This window comes from Panthera pardus, unplaced genomic scaffold (assembly GCF_024362965.1).
Source record: "Panthera pardus isolate Hobbes unplaced genomic scaffold, ASM2436296v1 HiC_scaffold_21, whole genome shotgun sequence".
In the NCBI taxonomy this organism is placed as follows: Eukaryota; Metazoa; Chordata; class Mammalia; order Carnivora; family Felidae; genus Panthera; species Panthera pardus.
The window spans coordinates 66838259-66854839 of NW_026526777.1; the positions used below are offsets into that span (position 1 = coordinate 66838259).

The window sequence follows — 16581 nt, forward strand, 5'->3', positions numbered from 1 at the left end:
TTAACTTTCTAAACATTTCCCTTTGAAACAAGATGTTATTTTCTTAGGGAAAGTAGGAGAGCACACAGTGAAAGCGGTTGCTTTTAGATCAGCATGTGGAAAATGCTGGAAGGCAGGGCCCTGAGCTGCTCACCCAGCTTGTCCACACTCACTCCCTCCGCAGCTGCTCTCTCCAGCTGGAAGAAGTCATAGTCGAACCTGGTCAGGTCTTCACTGCCTCGCTCTGACGGAAACCCAATGTAGAGGTAGGCGCTGTTGGATCCCAGGATAATGCGGTCCTAGGGAGGAGACGGGAGGTTCAGCGGGAGCACGCTGCCCTCAGCAGGGGTGTGGCACCAGCCTGCTCCAGGGGGGACCAAGTCCCCATGGGCAGTCCAGCTGTGGTAAATCACAAACCCTGCACGAGGTCCCCAGAGAGGGAAGAGACCCCTGAATGCAGAGGAAGAGATTGACGTTTTGCTTTTGTGTGCATGCTTTCATTTATTTCTTCCTTTATCCCACACGGAGCTCCGACTCTCCATCAGACATTGTGGATCCCAGTGGGCACCAAACAGACCTGGGCCCTCCCCTCTAGGACTTTATAGACAGACAGTGCAACAGCTTGAGAGAGATGCTTGAATGAAATGGGGGTGCTTCTGCAGAAGGTACAACACGGGCGCCTCACTTGCACTGGGGATCAGAGCGGTCCTCTCTCAAGGTGCGCTGTTTACGACTTCAAAGGTGGTCAGTTTCGGCAAGGCAGAGAGGGCTGCCGAAGAGAGCCAGGGGTGTTTTGAACAATCAGGAGAAGGTCCGTGTGACCTTCGTGCAGAGCAGTGAGGCGGGAGGTGGCGGGGAGATGAGGCAGCTCACACGGGGGCCCTGAAAGGGTGGCCACTGAGGATTTCCAGGAGGGCGTGGCCTAATCCAAATAGCTGGTCTAGAAGGCTCTCTGTGGTTACAGTGTGGAGAATGGGTTGAAGAGGGGCTTGGGCAGCAGGGAGGCTGGCGGGAGCCCCTGTGGTCATGGGGAGCCAGGCTGGGGTGTGCGGAGGAGACAGCCTAGTGTTTGCGAGGTGCCGTGTGGTCCCTCCCAATGGCAGATCTTTTAAGAAGTCTAAGATAGCATGAAATGTCAGAGCTGGAAAGGGTGTTGGTGAACTTCTAGTTCACTCATCTCTGTTTTATTAAGTCCCGATGGGGGACCTGGGGGGCTCAGCCGGTTAAGGGTCCTACTCTTGATCTCGACTCAGGTCGTGGTCTCTCGGTTTGTGGGTTTGAGCCCCACGTCGGGCTCTGTGCTGACAGCCCAGAGGCTACTTGGGATTCTCCCTCTGCTTCTCTCTCTCTGCCTCTCCCCTGCTTGCTTGCCCTCTTTCTCACTCTCTCAAGATAAATAAACTTAAAAGCAATGTATAGATGAATTCCCGAGGAGTGAAGTGGCTTTTGCCCAGGAACACACAGCGGGTTCATATCAGATCTCCCGACCCCAAGCTGTGACCCATGTCGGTCGTAGCAGGGGGACATGGGGTGGCTGGCGCCCCCACCCTGCCCGGTGCATGCCACGGCGTGGAGGCCTGGGGCACCTCACGGGAACCCCCTCTCCTAGCTCTCCGGCGGGACTGCGGAAATTCTGTGGCCAGGCAGGAAAGCTTACCAAATGCTGCAGCTTTGTCTTGGTCACGATGGGCACCCCGTTAACGACAACTTTGCATTTGCTGTGTGGCGTGACTGTCACCTTCCCATCCGAATTTGTGAAGGAAGCGTGTTTATCTGAAATTCTAAAAAGACAAGAGGTCGTCTAGTAGCCAAAATAATCGTGACCGTAGCGCACAGTGTTTTGGTGGTTGCTCCCCACTCGCACGCGTAAGTAAGACCTACGGATGCTGCGGGGTGGCCGGAAGCGGCTCGAGGGGGTCGGGGTAGATAGGAGCCGGAGAAGGACAACAAAGCGATTCTCGTAGCCACAGTACCAGCACCCGCTGAGGGCCGACAGCTACAAGGAGCCCGCATAGGCAGGGTCATCGCTGGGGTCCTCCAAGACTCACGGGCCGCAAGACTGAGTGGTGGGAAAATGGAAAGAAAGATGTTTCAGAGGGATGCTGGGACAGGTGACCAGCGCTGACAGATAATAACGTACATGCCACAGAGAAGGTCAGAGCGGTGTCTGGGTCTCCATGATACAACGGCAGACTTTATATGCTAAAGACTGGGGGACAGATGTCAGAAGTGTCAGATTGGCGGCCCCCTAGACATCATCCGGCTGCCCTGAGTGACCAGCTTCCTAACTGTTCTAGAATGTTCCTAGACTCCTTGGCTGCTGTGGAAGGCTCTGGGTGTTGAGACACTTGTCCGTCCATATCCCTTGTGTGCGTGGGGCCCAGGGATGCCGTGGGAAAGGCTATACCCTCAGCTCATCTGGAGTTCGGCCGTCTACAGGTCCCCACTGGAAGTGTCTGAAAAGGGAGATGAGGGGAATTCCCAGGAAGAGTCAGGAGAAGGGGCCCAGAGGCTGGCGGTGCAGGGGGAAGCCATGTCAGCTGGCCCCCCGGTCAGCGCAGGCCCCCTCCCCTCCCGTCCCTGTGCTTTGGCGCAGGAGGGCTGAGGTACGTCAGGGGGACTGGTCGGCAAGCTGATTGAGCCTACGGGCTGGAAATCTGTGGGCGGTCAGGACACCCTGGAACTGGGGAGAAGAGCAGAGAGGCCACGGAGGTAGGAGACGGCTGTGAGTTCGTGAGAACCGCCATAGGGTGCCACAGGGCCTCCTCTCGCAGAAGGGGTCACCCAAAGCCTGGGCCTTCCCTTCGTCCAGTTGGTGAGGGCTCTGAGGGCGGAGATCTGAGGATGCTATTGCTTTTGGTGGTTAAGACCACGAAGGACGTGGGCGCCTTGTGGTGGGCTCTCTCTTCACTGTCTTCATTTGCTGGCCTCGTCCACTTGTGTCTCCTTGTGCCGAGTCACTATACGGGGGTCTAGCAACGGGCCTTCCCTTCCTCCCGACGTCAGAGCCCAGGAAGCAAAGTGAGTGCGGTGGGAAGGATTTCAGCGGGAGCAGGAAAGCCCTTCCTTCCAGAAGCCCCGAGCGGGTCCCTGAGGACGGCCTGGGAATTTGTCCTGCAGGGTTTGTGGCCCCACCCGGCGAGGCCCAGACAAATGTTGAGAACCTCCCGCGGAATGAGTGGTCACAATTCGTGGACGAAGACGGTTCACGTCAACTTACCCCAAACCTTGAAGGTGGATGGCATTTGAAGCGGCCCGACCGGCATCACATGAGCCTTGAAAAGAATTAGGATAATTTCTTTTCAAACTTTGTCAGGATTCGACCTTAACATGCGAACGTGTCTGATGCTTGGGTAGGGCCGTTGCCTCTCCAAGAGGATCGTGTGAAGGGATTTTGCTGCTGGGATTTTCAGTCGTAAGTACCTGGACACCGCCCGCCCTTACGGATGGTTGTTTTACTTTCTGCCCTTTTTTTGTGGGCTGCCTAACTTTTTACCAGTTCCACCTTACTCGTGGGGATTCTGGAGGAAGAAACTGTCGAGTCTGGGGCTTAGGAGATGTGCTGCAGCCCGGCCACAGGGAAGGTCCTGGTCTGTGCAGTGACGGACCCAGACAGCACCGAGAGCACCACGCCGGCTCCCTCCGGGGGCCACCCCACACCCGCGCCCTACCTCCATCCAGTGCAAGCCCTCTCCCGTCCGGGCGTGCCCAGGGCCGGGGTGCAGAAAGCCTCGTGTTACTACAGTACCGATGCTGTTTTGCAACGGCTGAATAGATAAACAAAATGTGGTATACCTATATAACGGAATATTATTCAGCCTTAAAGAGGAAGGAAATTCTGGGGTGCCTGGGTGGCTCTGTCAGTTAAGCGTCCAGCTCTTGGTTTCGGCTCAGGTCATGATGTCACAGTTGATGGGCTCAAGTCTCACGTCAGGCTCTGTGCTTAGAGGGCGGAACCTGCTTGGGATTTTCTCTCTCTCCCTCTCTCTGCTCCACTTGTGCTCGCTCACTCTCTCTCGAATAAAATAAACTTGAAATAAGAAGGATATTCTGACACCTGCTGACAACATAGATGGGCCTTGAGGATACTATGCTGAGTGAGATATACTAGTCACAGAAGGACAAATACCGTGTGGCTCCAATGACGCGGGATGCCTAGAGTAGTTACATTTGTAGAGACAGGAGGTAGGACAGAAGTAGAACGGAGGGTGCCTGGGGCTGGGGGAGCTGGTGTTGAATGGGGACGGATGTCGGTTTGGGAAGAAGGAAAGGTTCTGGGATTGGGTGGGGGTGATGGTGGCACCATGGTGTGAATGTGCTGATGGCCCTGAGCCGTCTACTTAAAAATAGCTAGCATGGTGGGGTGCCTGGGTGGCTCAGCCGGCTGAGCGTCTGTCTTCGGCTCAGGTCACGATCTCACAGTCTGTGAGTTCGAGCCCCATGTCGGGCTCTGGGCTGACAGCTCGGAGCCTGGAGCCTGCTTCGGGTTCTGTGTCTCCCTCGCTTTCTGCCCCTCCCCTGCTCATGCTCTGTCTGTCTCTCTCTCTCAGGGATGAATAAACATTTTTTTAAAAATTTTTAAAAAAAGCTAGGATGGTGAATTTTATGTTCCACCTATTTACCGCAAAAAGAAAGATTCAAAAGAGAAAGAAACACAAAGCAAGAAGCCTGAGCAGGTCCAGTGTGGGTCGGGAGGGGTGAGTACCAGCCTGAATGAAATACTTGAGGACCCCCGTGAGCTGCGGGTCCTCGTTGACGTTGAGAAGGTGAGGGAGGGTCTTCATTATCCACTGTTCCTGGGGGAGAGACGGGAGTCCTGTCACCACACAGGGCCAGCACGTTCAAGGCGGTAGCATTCCTTTCCTATCCATGTCCTACCAAAGCCACTTGTCTGTGCGTCCTGTCAGATCGTTTAGGAAAGCCCAGTGGGACTGGGATGGGAGGCCCTGCTCACAGCGCGGGTGAGACCCCACCCGCGGCGGGTCAGCCGAGGGGCCTGAGCTCATCTGGACGGGACTGTTGCAAAGCGTGGCCAGTTTCCGTCTCTGTCCCCCCTTCTACCCTGACTTCTACCCCACTATTTTCTTCAGGTCCCCCCGCGTCCCAGCCATCCTGGTGCCCCATCGGGTGCCTCACCTGGGTCCCCCTTCCCACTAAACCTGCTACCCTACATCGCAGGCTCTCCCAGACTAGCTCACTAGCTCAGGTCCTGCAGGCTAGCTCACTGGTGACCCGATGTTGGTGATCAAATGTGGCACGTGCCATATACCCTGTCCGGGTTACCCGAGTGTGTCTCATCCCTCAACCCGGTATTGGTGGTCTTGAACTTATAGAGGATTGATGGCCAATCAGAACTGGAGTAAATTGTTCAGGCACAAGAAAGCTTTTCAGTCTTGAAATTCTGATAACGAGTAAGGGGGATAAGAGTCTTTTCCATTGCTCCTGTCCTTACTTCTAGAATCCTTGGACCCTAACGCGTCCTGGCCTCCTGGTGTCACAGGCCCCCGGCCCCACTGCGCTCCCCCCGCCTGAGGCTCACTTCCATCTCAGGCTTCCCGAGCCTTTCGGGAGCCAGTCTGGGTCTCTGCCGCCACTCCGGAAGTGCTCCAAGGCTGGCCCACGACTTGGGGTCTGTGCAGAGCTGTGGCTTTGGGGAGTCAGGTCATGGCGGGAGGACGCTGTGGATGGGGGGCCCAGAGGGCATCTCCCCGACCCGAGTACAAAACTCGCATCACAGCCCACGTATGCTCCCGCAGATACTACGGTTCAGGGTCACGCCGTACGGTCCCCGGAAGACGGTGCACAGTCCTCGAATTCTCCCCAAACTGTAATTATCAGCAGCCTTGACTCATCAAGGCCTCTCGACTTCCTTCTGCCTCACGCCCCGCCCTCCTCTCCCCTAGCGCCACCAGCGGCATCGGCAGAAGTCATTTGTCACTTAATCACATGCCACATCTCATGTGTTACCCATTCACGGGTGGTGGGGGGAGCCACCCCGATGATCCACCGGACTCCAGCCCAGGCGGCCGTGCGCACGTGGGAAGAGTGTGAGGCTCCCTGCCAGGTGTGGGCCTCGGCAGGTGGATGGAAGGAAGCTCACCTTGGCCACGGCCACGTGGTGCTGTCGCCACTCTTCCCGAGCCTGCTCCAGCTGGCGCGCCCAGGGCCCGGCTTCTGCCAGCGGGCGGGCCGGCTGCTCTGGAAGGAGGGAGGGGGCTTAAGCAGCGGATCTGCTGTGTCGAGGGTAAGGAGCAGAATAACTATAGTAGAAGACTACAGAATAACCATAGAATTCTATAGAAGACTATAGAATAACTATGATAGAAGATTACAGAATAACTATAGTCTTCTATAGAATAACCATAGAATTCTATAGAAGACTATAGAATAACTATGATAGAAGAGTCAGGTTGACTCTGTTCTCAGCCGAAGCCAGGGATGCTGGGCGGAGCGGGAAACTGAGCTGCGCTCACGGGTGAAGAAGTCACCGGTCGTTTCTACAGAGGGTGCTGTCGTTTTAATGCATCGGAACGTAGAGCAAGAAGGCCTTTTAGGGGAGGAGGCACGACGCTCCGTACTTTCTGTTTCGTTGTGCGGGCATGTGAGAGTGTTCTGTTTTATACCCTGGTTACTGGTCATTCCTACAAGGCCAGGGGACTCACAGCATCGCAGGCTCGTGAACATATTTTGTGTCTGCGCTTATTACGCACGGCGGGCATTCGATGCTTACATCCGTCCAGCTCGCGACGACACGAACTTCGGGGCTAAGCGAGGCCACCATACCTGGACGGGCCGCAGGCGCTGCCTCTAACATGGGAAGGGCTTTGTCATGAAGTCCCAGCGAGTTGGGATGCGGGAGCCTGCAGGGGTGCCCACAGAGCCTCTGTCCCCCCACCGGGCAGCCTGGTTTGGGGCGGGACGTGCTGCCAGTACCCGAGAGCCCCTCTAGAACGAGGGAGCCCAGCTGGCGGGGGGCACGGGGGCCGGGCCGCTTGGTGACTGGAGCTCACGCTCCCTGAACCAGCCCTGAGCGCCAGAGGTTTGGACCTCCTGGCATTGTTCTTTTCGCTTTAAACCACTTCCACCAATTTTACTTCGGCAGTTTTACAATTTGCCCTTTTCTTGTTCATCCCGTTTTAAGTTATTAACGGGCGCCAAGTTGTAGGCACCTCCCTCCATGCTGCCAAACTGAAATCCTAGGCCTTCCTTCAAAGCAGTGGTTCTGGGGCACCGTGGAGTCAGCCGGGGCGCTGCCCCCAGAAGTCACGGTCAGTGGGCCTGGTGACGCTCACCAGGTGACTGTGATGTGCTGCCTCTGAGGCCTCTGGAGATTCAAGCATCATGCAACTGCGTGAGGCCATCAGCCCAGCGAACGTCAAAATGGCCACCGTGCAAACCTGGGAAGGACGGAGTGGCCTCGGCAGAAACGACGGCTTCAAAGTAAAAATGGCGATAAAAATGAGACTAAAATGATCATTCAAAACGGGCAGGGCCACTTAACTGCAAGCGAATCTGCATTTGTCTCCAAATGAAGTATTTTCTCCCTAGGCCGGGGCCTAAATGTCCCCAGAGGGTGCCCCTGGCCTGTGCCAGGCTCCGGCGATTCCAAGCAGGGGTTCCCCACCTCCCCGCCGAGCCCCAGGCTGAGCCTGCAGCCGGTCCCTCCCTCCATCCCACTTCCGGCCTTCCTGCTGCTGGCCTGGACCAGCATTGCTCCTGACTCAGTTTACCTGCCATTCCGGAATTCCCGCGTACGAGCAGCGCTCTGTCGTTCTCTGCCTTTGACTCTCTCATCAGCGTCGAGGTGTTGACCACGGCTCTGTTCCGGATCTTTTTAGCCCTTCCATGTGCAAAGATGAACACGCACTCAGTCCCGGACCCCTTTGGGGAGCACTGGCCAGAAACCGGCCAAGTGGGACCTTTCGGCCCAGGCGACTCCAGATGCCAGCAGGCTGGGCGCCAGTGAACGGTGAAGGCCGAAAGGGACTTTAGTGATGTCCACGGTTGAAATAAACACGACCAGCCCCGCCGGACCCACAGCCTGGCCCCGACGCGACCCGGGCCCTGAACCCACTCGCCCATTGGCCGACTCCGCTAGTGGAAACATCTATGCGTCGTTGCTGACAGGCGTAACCCCACCCTGGAGGCTGTCAGCGGGTGTTCCGGGCTGGAAAGGGCACCTAGGGGTCACCTGTTTCCCTGCCTTCTAGTGTCCCAGAGAAAATACGAGATGCCCCCGAGCGCTGCATGGGGCATACTTCTGCCCACGCATTATTTACTTGCTCTTCGCCTGCTACTCAGGTTTAACCCGGAGCCTGTGTTTTGTGTCTGCTAACTGCGGCCGCCTTACTCCTTTCGTTGAGGAAACGGGGTTTTCAGGGCTTGCCCCGGGGTCACACAGCCCGTGGCAGCTCCGGGCTCAGAGCCCGGGACTCTGGGCTACTGTTTTCTCCTTCCTCTGCAGCCCTAGTCTCTCAACGGGAAATCTGCTCGCGACAGATTTGCGTCTGATAAGCAGAGAGACCGAACTGACGGAAAGATCCGAGCTCGCGCTGCAGATGCTGAAAGAAACATCTAACGGTGTAAAACGATACGGAGGCTGCACCGTTGCAGAGCCTGCTGGCATGTGTCCCTAAAATGCCAGGGCTCCCTGCCAGGGACAGGGCCAAAGGGAAGCCCACTGCTCGGTGGTGCAGTGACAGCCACCGTCTCGGAGCGTTCAGCACGTGTCAGAACCTTGCCGGGAACGGGCTCGTGCAGGATCTGTTGTGTTCTTCCCCCCCCCCAACTCTGATGAGAAGTCACCTCCCTCGACATGGGACAGAGCTGAGGGCTAGGGAGGTACGGCGTGTCGCCCAAGGTCACACGGCTGGTGGGGCCAGATTCTGACCCACACGCAAGCCCGTAGACCTGACCAGGGACGTGTCACGGTAGGTGGCAGTTTCCTTTCACACGCCAGCTCCAGCTTCCTGGGGCCAGGCCCGAGGATTCCAGGTTCCTGTCCGAACCCGGAGGGTGGGCCTCAGGGTGGATTCCGGACTCTGCCACGCAAAGGGAAAGGGTGGTGGCAGCATGTGGCTTTTACCCTGCTTAGAGGTCCCCTCTGCCTGCACCCTTATCTTTTTCAAAAGGGTCAGGAGAGAGGCACCTGAGTGGCTCAGTCAGTTAAGCATCCGACTTTGGCTCGGGTCATGGTCTCGCGATTCGTGGGTTCGAGCCCCACGTCGGGCTCTGTGCTGACAGCTCAGAGCCCGGAGCCTGCTTCGGATTCTGTGTCTCCCTCTCTCTCTCTCTCTGTCTCTCCCCCGCTTGTGCTCTGCCTCTTTCTCAAAAATAATAAATAAACAGTTAAAAAAATTTTTAAAAAGGGTCAGGAGAAGTAGGATCCAGATGCCTGGAACGTGTCCCGGCGGCAGCCTCGTGCCGGGGCTGAGTATGCAGGCTCACCTCCCTGGCCCCCTGGACGGAAGGAAGCTGGCAGGGAGAGCCCTCCCCGCCCCTGGAAAGAGGAGCCTAGACCGTCAGGCCACCCCAAGAGTAGAACCCGTGTGCACGGGGCCTGGGCAAAGGAGACCAAAGCCAAGGAAAGTGTGGACCCGGAGGCTGGGCGATAGCCCAGGGAAGTGCCTCACATGTGCATGTCTTCACCTATTGGCATAAACGTCCCCTGCCTGCCCCCGCACACCACCCATGTGCCATGTGACAAGGGAGAAACACGTGAATGGGCAGCTATGTGGCAGGAAAATACAGGAAGAAGGATTCCAAGCATGGGATCGGCCCCCAGGCTTCCCCCATCGATGGGAAACCGCGGGGCCTCTCCCATGCAGAATAGGGGTGACATTAGGGCCTGAGTCCCCAGTTCTGTCTCCTTTTGTTTATTTCCTCCCACCTCTCTCTCACACAAATCATTCTGTTCTGCCTTCTCCTGACCTCTCCCCCCAACTGCCAGCCCGTTGCGTAGAGGGGGACCAGAAGAATCTGACTTAGAACCCCTAGGGATACTACGTATCCACAAACGTACCTTTCGGCGTATCTTAACGTGGATAAAGTTTCCTCGTAGCAGATGTCAGCGGGACTTATGGCCGCTATCTGTAAAAGAACATCCCTTTCAGATTTTGTAATTTTAGACGGATTTGTCGTTGCGGATACGCTAAGGTTCATAGCATTTCTTGTCATTTACGGTATTGTTCGAACTTTGCAACTCAGAAGGCGCAGACACACATTGATAGCACATGCTCACCCCACGTGTGCCACATACACACGTGACCTCTGCAGCGCACAGACACCGCAGATTCAGGACACAGGCACCACAATTTCACAACACACACACACACACACACACACACACACACTGAGGCCCGGAGAAAAACCATGTGTTCGAGATCTGTCTGATAATCGCTGACAGAGCTGGGCCTGGAGCCGGGCCTGACTTACTCTCAGGCCCTTATCCTCAGGAGTAAGTCCCCAGAAGATGCATGGGGATTCAAGTGACCGTTGAATGTTGGCCTTGCAGATTCTCTCTTCTTTCTGCTTTCTGAGAGGACCAGTGACCCCGCCCCCCGCCCCCTAACCTCCTCTCCACCACATATTTTTCTGTTAAAGCGTGGTAGTGCCCCAGACGGGACGTTAGCCTGCAGGCCTGAAAGGCTCCTCTCTCACAGGCACACCCCTGCTCAGACCTGTTACATCTGATTTTGTAGTCTTACATTCAGAGCATCTAATGGGCCTTCTTTTATCCCAGGTCCTCAGGGGGAGCAGGGAAGGTCCCATGAGGCCAACAGGCCAGCTTCAAAATGAAATATTTGTAGATTCTTAGGCAAGATTAAATAGTAAAGAGTAAAGATTGTGTTTTGTTGTGAATTTGGGAAAGAGTGCACAGAGCAGGCCCAGCGGTGAGCAGTTTTCTCCTAACCGGGACAGCAGGCCGGAGGCCAGTATGAACCTGCCGGCAGAATGTGCCAGTCTGTTCCTTTTCGCACCTGGAGCTGAAGAGCAGAGAGTCCCGATTTTAACACATCCCACATTGTACCCCCTTGGCAAATATGCGATACTAAGAGTCTGGAGTCTTTGCTGAGATGACACGATTTAGCTACTCTCCAGGTTCAACAGCTGCCTGGTGTCTCACATGGTCAAATTGATTTCCGGTCTTGCCACGAAATGACCACCGATTTAGAATAGTACGACGTTATCAGTGTTATTTTAAAATGTGTACTAATTTTTTCCTGGCAATAATAGTGGTGTACGTTCCTTATAAAGAATCTGAGGGGCGCCTGGGTGGCGCAGTCGGTTAAGCGTCCGACTTCAGCCAGGTCACGATCTTGCTGTCCGTGAGTTCGAGCCCCGCGTCAGGCTCTGGGCTGATGGCTCGGAGCCTGGAGCCTGTTTCCGATTCTGTCTCCCTCTCTCTCTGCCCCTCCCCCGTTCATGCTCTGTCTCTCTCTGTCCCAAAAATAAAAATAAAAAAAGTTGAAAAAAATTAAAAAAAAAAAAAAAGAATCTGAAACCTACAGAAATGAATAAAAAATTAAAATTGGCGGTATTTGAACACTGTAGCGGAAAGAGTCTCAGGAGTCTTGACGTACGTAAGAATGTGTGACGTGAATGCAAAATGTGGCATCGTGGTACAGTGAGCGTGATTTTAATAATAACAGTGAAAACAACACAATAGCTAAATCAGTCTGCTGTGTTGTAAGAAAGTCACTTTACCAAAGTGGTTCTGCTGTTCCCGCCCAGAGCTGGCTGGAGAAGTTTGGTCAGGACAGAATCTCTGTAGGGAATGTGCAAGACTTTCTTCCCCGTGGCTGCATCAGCCAGAGCACTGGATGAAAAAGAAACATCAGATTTAAAAAAATATATATGCCAAGAAGAAATCTGCCTCCCGGGGGATAAGTCAGAAATACCCTTCATGTCTCCTCTTTGACCCCATAAACCTGAGACATGACTCTAATGATATCCAAGAGTTGAGACATCTGCCGGACGAAGATGCGGAAGCAAGACAGCTAACCACATGAGCCAGTGGCTCCCTCTCTGAAATCAACCCTGGAGACACCATGACAGACAGAGGGAAGTCCGGATCTGATCTGAGGCTCTAACACCCTAAACCCTGTAAGGAAAACCCAAAGAGCCTGCAGGCTATTGTAAATCTGTGTATAGAGAAGAGTTTCAACCCGAGGAAGAGGGTGGCCCCACGAGCAGTGTGCCGGCCAGTGTGGGGAGGGGGTTAATTCCTCTTCTTGTTTTTCTTCCGTACTTCCTTCAGAGCAACCCATAAAGGTAGGACCCCAACTTCCTTCGGAGCAACCCGTAAAGGTAGGACCCCATATAACAACGCAGCACAGAAGCTGTACGTGAGAAGTAAATGTGCCACCCCTCCCCACCAACTCCAGGGTCTGCAAAGATCACAGCATTGTCATTGATGAGAGCAGGGGGGAGGAGGGAGGCAAGCCTATCTATGAGAAATTATGATCACAAAAAGTGAAAAGGAGTTTATAAAGGTATTCTAGCTGATTTGGAAAAGAAACTAAAGGAGCTTCTAGAAAGAAATACAGTAATTGAAATTAAAAACACACAAGACAGGGGTGCCTGGGTGGCTCAGTTGGTTAAGTGTACAACTCTTGATTTCAGCTGAGGTCATGATTTTGCTGTTCGTGGAATCGAGCCCTGCATTGGGCTCTGTGCTGATAGCATGTAACCTGCTTGGAATTCTCTCTTTCTTCCTCCCTCCTTCCCTCCCTCCCCTTTTCTCCCTTGCACCCCGCCCCCCACCTGCTCGCTTGCTCTCTACTCAAAATAAACTTAAATTTTTTTTTAAAAAACACACTGCACAGGTTTAACAGCAAACTAGACACTGCTATTATTGGAATTAGTGAAATAGATATGTCAAAAGAGATTAACCAGATTGCAGCCTGGAGACATGGAGATGGAAAACAAGCCAGGAAGGTTATGAGACATGGAGGACAGAGTGAGATTTAAATAATCTAAATTGAAGTTCCAGAAGAGAAAGAAAACAAGTGGGCACAGATGGTACATGAGAAGTAATGGCTGGGAATTTTCCAGTACTGGTGAAAATCACTAATCTACAGAACTATAGGGACCAGGGAATTCCAAGCAGAGTAAATAAAAATAAATTCACACTCAAATGTAACATAACCGAATTGGAGAACATCAAAACAGAAGAGCTCAAAAGCAGCCAGGGGGCAAAGACTGATTGACTTCAAGGAAATAGCAATTAGGCCACCAGCAGAAAACAGGAGACTGTATCCTTCATGAGCTGAAAGAAAATACTACATTTCTGGAATTCTATCCCCAGCACAATTATCTTCCAAGGATGAGGTGAAATAAAGACATTTCAACCAAACAAAAACAGAATTTGCCATCAGCACGTGATCACTGAAGGAAATTCTACAGAATATACTTCCACCAGGAGGAAACTGATCTTAGATACAACTCTGAGTAAATAATTGAGGCGCCTGGGTGGCTCAGTTGGTTAAGCGTCCAACTCTTGATTTTGGCTCAGGTTACAATCTCACAGTTGGTGAGATTGAGCCCTGATTCAGGCTCTGCACTGATGGCATGGAGCCTGCTTAGGGTTCTCTCTCTTTCCCTCTATCTCTGCTCCTCCCTCTCTCAAAGTAAACATTTGAAAAAAGAAGTGAAGGGGAGGGGTCAAGATGGCAGAGCAGCATGGAAGCTTTTTGCTTCTCTCATCCCTGAAATGCAGCTAGATCAACACCAAACTATCTGGCCAACCTAAAAAATTGATATGAAGGTTAACACAACAGTCTGCACAACTTGAACCACAGAACTCAGCAGATAAGCAGTGTGGAGAGGTGAACTAGGGGAGAGAGAAGCCACAGAGGGTAGAGAGGTGTTTTTACTTGCGGAAAGAGGATGGAGATGGGGGAGAGTACAGGAAAAGCACTCCCCCCGAAAGCAGCTGGAGAGAAAGAGAAAGAGTGGAAACACCCATAAGGGACTTAACAAGAAGGGGAGAAAGGAGAAAAAAGAGGGTTTAAATACCATTGAGAGTCTATAAACAGGGGTCACAGTCTGAAACTCCACAGCTCTATACCTGGCAGAGCTCTGGTGGGAAGAGTGAATCCCCAGGAGCAGACAGTGAGGTCTGAGGGGTCCTCGGGCCACACAGGAAGAGGCAGTTCCTCTGCTGAGAGGACATTTGGCAGAGGCTATGTGGCCTTCCCACAGGCAAAGGTCTCAGTGGGCCCCAGAGAACAGCCACATTTGCTGGTGTTGGAACAAGGATGTTAAGGGGTGGTGAAGCCTGGCACCAGATGTGTGTTGTGATTTACCATAATTCTTGAAACACTGCTGCTACATGATTGAGTGAACTTTTTCTGGGGTGGGCTGGCACCTGGCTACAGTCTCTGGGCATCTGCAGCAGTGCAGTCATGTGAATGTTCCTGGCTGTGGGCTGGCACCCAGCCATTGCTTGGCAAGACCTTCCCCCAGACAGTCTAAGTGGGTCAAAGCTGCAGGTCCCTCAGAGGTGAAGGGTTTGGAAACACAACCCCATCTGAGATAAAACTCGGGAGGGAGGTGACACCTGGCAGCCTGATGGCTTGGTCATGGAAAGTGTAAAAGCAGGGAGTGGACTGGAGCTGGAGACAAGGGAGGGGTGATTGATTGCCAGTTGGCAAGAGCACAGAGTTCTGATACTAGAGACTGGGTAGCTGGGTGATGCCATTTTCACCTCTCCCACACATGCACATACACATGTACACTCACCACAATGATCCACCCCAGTAAACTAAGTGCCTATCTAGTGGAGAATGGAGCAAGATGTGTGAACCAGAATTTAGAATCACAATAAGAAGAATACTAGCTGGGGTTGAAAAAAGCATAAAATCCCTTTCTGCAGAGATAAAAGAAGTAAAATCTAGTCAGGACGAAATTAAAAATGCTATAACTGAGATGCAATCTTGAATGGATGCCACGGCAGCAAGGATGGATGAAACAGAGCAGGGAATCAGCGATATAGAAGACAAACTTATGGAGAATAATGAAGCATAAAAAAAGAGAGAAACTAAGGCAAAAGAGCATGATATAAGAATTAGATAACTCAGTGACTCATTAAAAAGGAATAATATCCAAATCATAAGGGTCCCTGAAGATGAAGAGAGAAAAAGGGGTAGAAGTTTTATGTAAGCAAATCATAGCAAAAAACTTTCCTAACCTGGGAAAAGACACAGACATCAAAATCCAGGAAGCACAGAGAACTCCCATTAGATTCAACAAAAACTGACCATCAGCAAGGCATATCATAGTCAACTTCACAAAATACACAGACAAGGAAAGAATCATGAAAGCAGCAAGGGGAAAAAAGTCCTTAACCTACAAGGGAAGACAGATACGGTGCACAGCAGACCTATCCACAGAAACTTGGCAGGCAAGAGAGGAGTGGCAGGATATAGTCAATGTGCTGAATTGGAAAAATATGCAGCCACAAATTCTTTATCCAGCAAGGCTGCATTCAAAATAGAGGGGGAGATAAAAAGTTTCCCAAACAAAAAAAAAACCTAAAGGAGTTCATGACCACTAAACCACCCCATAAGAAATTTTAAGGGGGACTCTCTGAGGGGAGAAAAGATGAAACAAAACAAAAAATACCAAAAGCTACAAAGACTAGAAAGGACCAGAGAACACCACCAGAAACTCCCAACTCTACAGGCAACACAATGGCAATAAATTCATATCTTTCAGTACTCACTCTAAATGTCAATGGACTAAATGTTCCAATCAAAAGACATAGGGTAACAGAATGGATAAGAAAACAAGATCCGTCTATATGCTGTTTACAAGAGACCCATTTTAGACCTAAAGACACCTTCAGATTGAAAGTAAGGGGGTGGGAGAACCATCTATCATGCTAATGGTCAACAAAAGGAAGCTGGAGTAGTGATACTTATATCAGACAATCTAGATTTTAAAATAAAGACTGTAACAAGAGATGAAGAAGGGCATTATATCATAATTAAGGAGTCTATCCACCAAGAAGATCTAAACATTTATGCCCCCAATGCAAAACACCCAAAAATATAAATCAATCACAAACATACAGAAACTCACTGGTATTAATACCATCACAGTAGGGGACTTCAACACCCCGCTTACAGCAATGGACAGATCATCTAATCAGAAAATCAGCAAGGAAACAATGACTTTGAATGACACAGTGAACTGGATGGACTTAACAGATATATTCAGAACATTTCATCCTAAAGCAGCAGAATACACATTCTTCTCGAGTGCACATGGAACATCCTCCAGAATAGATCCCATACTGGGACACAAATCAGCCTTCAACAAGTTCAAAAAAGATCATACCGTGAATATCTTCAGACTACAATGCTATGAAACTTGAAATCGACCACAAGAAAAAAATTGGAAAGACAAATACTTGGAGACTAAAGAACTTCCTACTAAAGAATGAATGGGCTAACCGAGAAGTTAAAGAGGAAATTAAAAAGTATGTGGAAGCCAATGAAAATGATAACATGACAGCCCAAAACCTCTGGGACACAGCAAAGGTGGTCATAAGAGGGAAGTATATAACAATCCAGGCCTTCTTAAAGAAGGAAGAAA

At 51.8% G+C, this 16581-nt stretch overlaps 1 protein-coding gene across 1 annotated transcript in view; it reads right to left on the reverse strand.

The window, feature by feature from the left end:
• Positions 1-16581, reverse strand: part of LOC109251083 (kinesin-like protein KIF28P) — a 78672-nt gene that overhangs the window by 16009 nt on the left and 46082 nt on the right. Inside the window, exons 7-14 of the mRNA XM_019422370.2 lie at positions 11686-11797; positions 10001-10068; positions 7710-7819; positions 6080-6177; positions 4685-4775; positions 3200-3254; positions 1637-1760; positions 134-278 (exon numbers count right to left, since the gene is read on the reverse strand). Of these exons, the coding sequence (XP_019277915.2) occupies positions 134-278; positions 1637-1760; positions 3200-3254; positions 4685-4775; positions 6080-6177; positions 7710-7819; positions 10001-10068; positions 11686-11797 (803 nt within the window). The remainder of the gene's footprint in view (positions 1-133; positions 279-1636; positions 1761-3199; positions 3255-4684; positions 4776-6079; positions 6178-7709; positions 7820-10000; positions 10069-11685; positions 11798-16581) is intronic.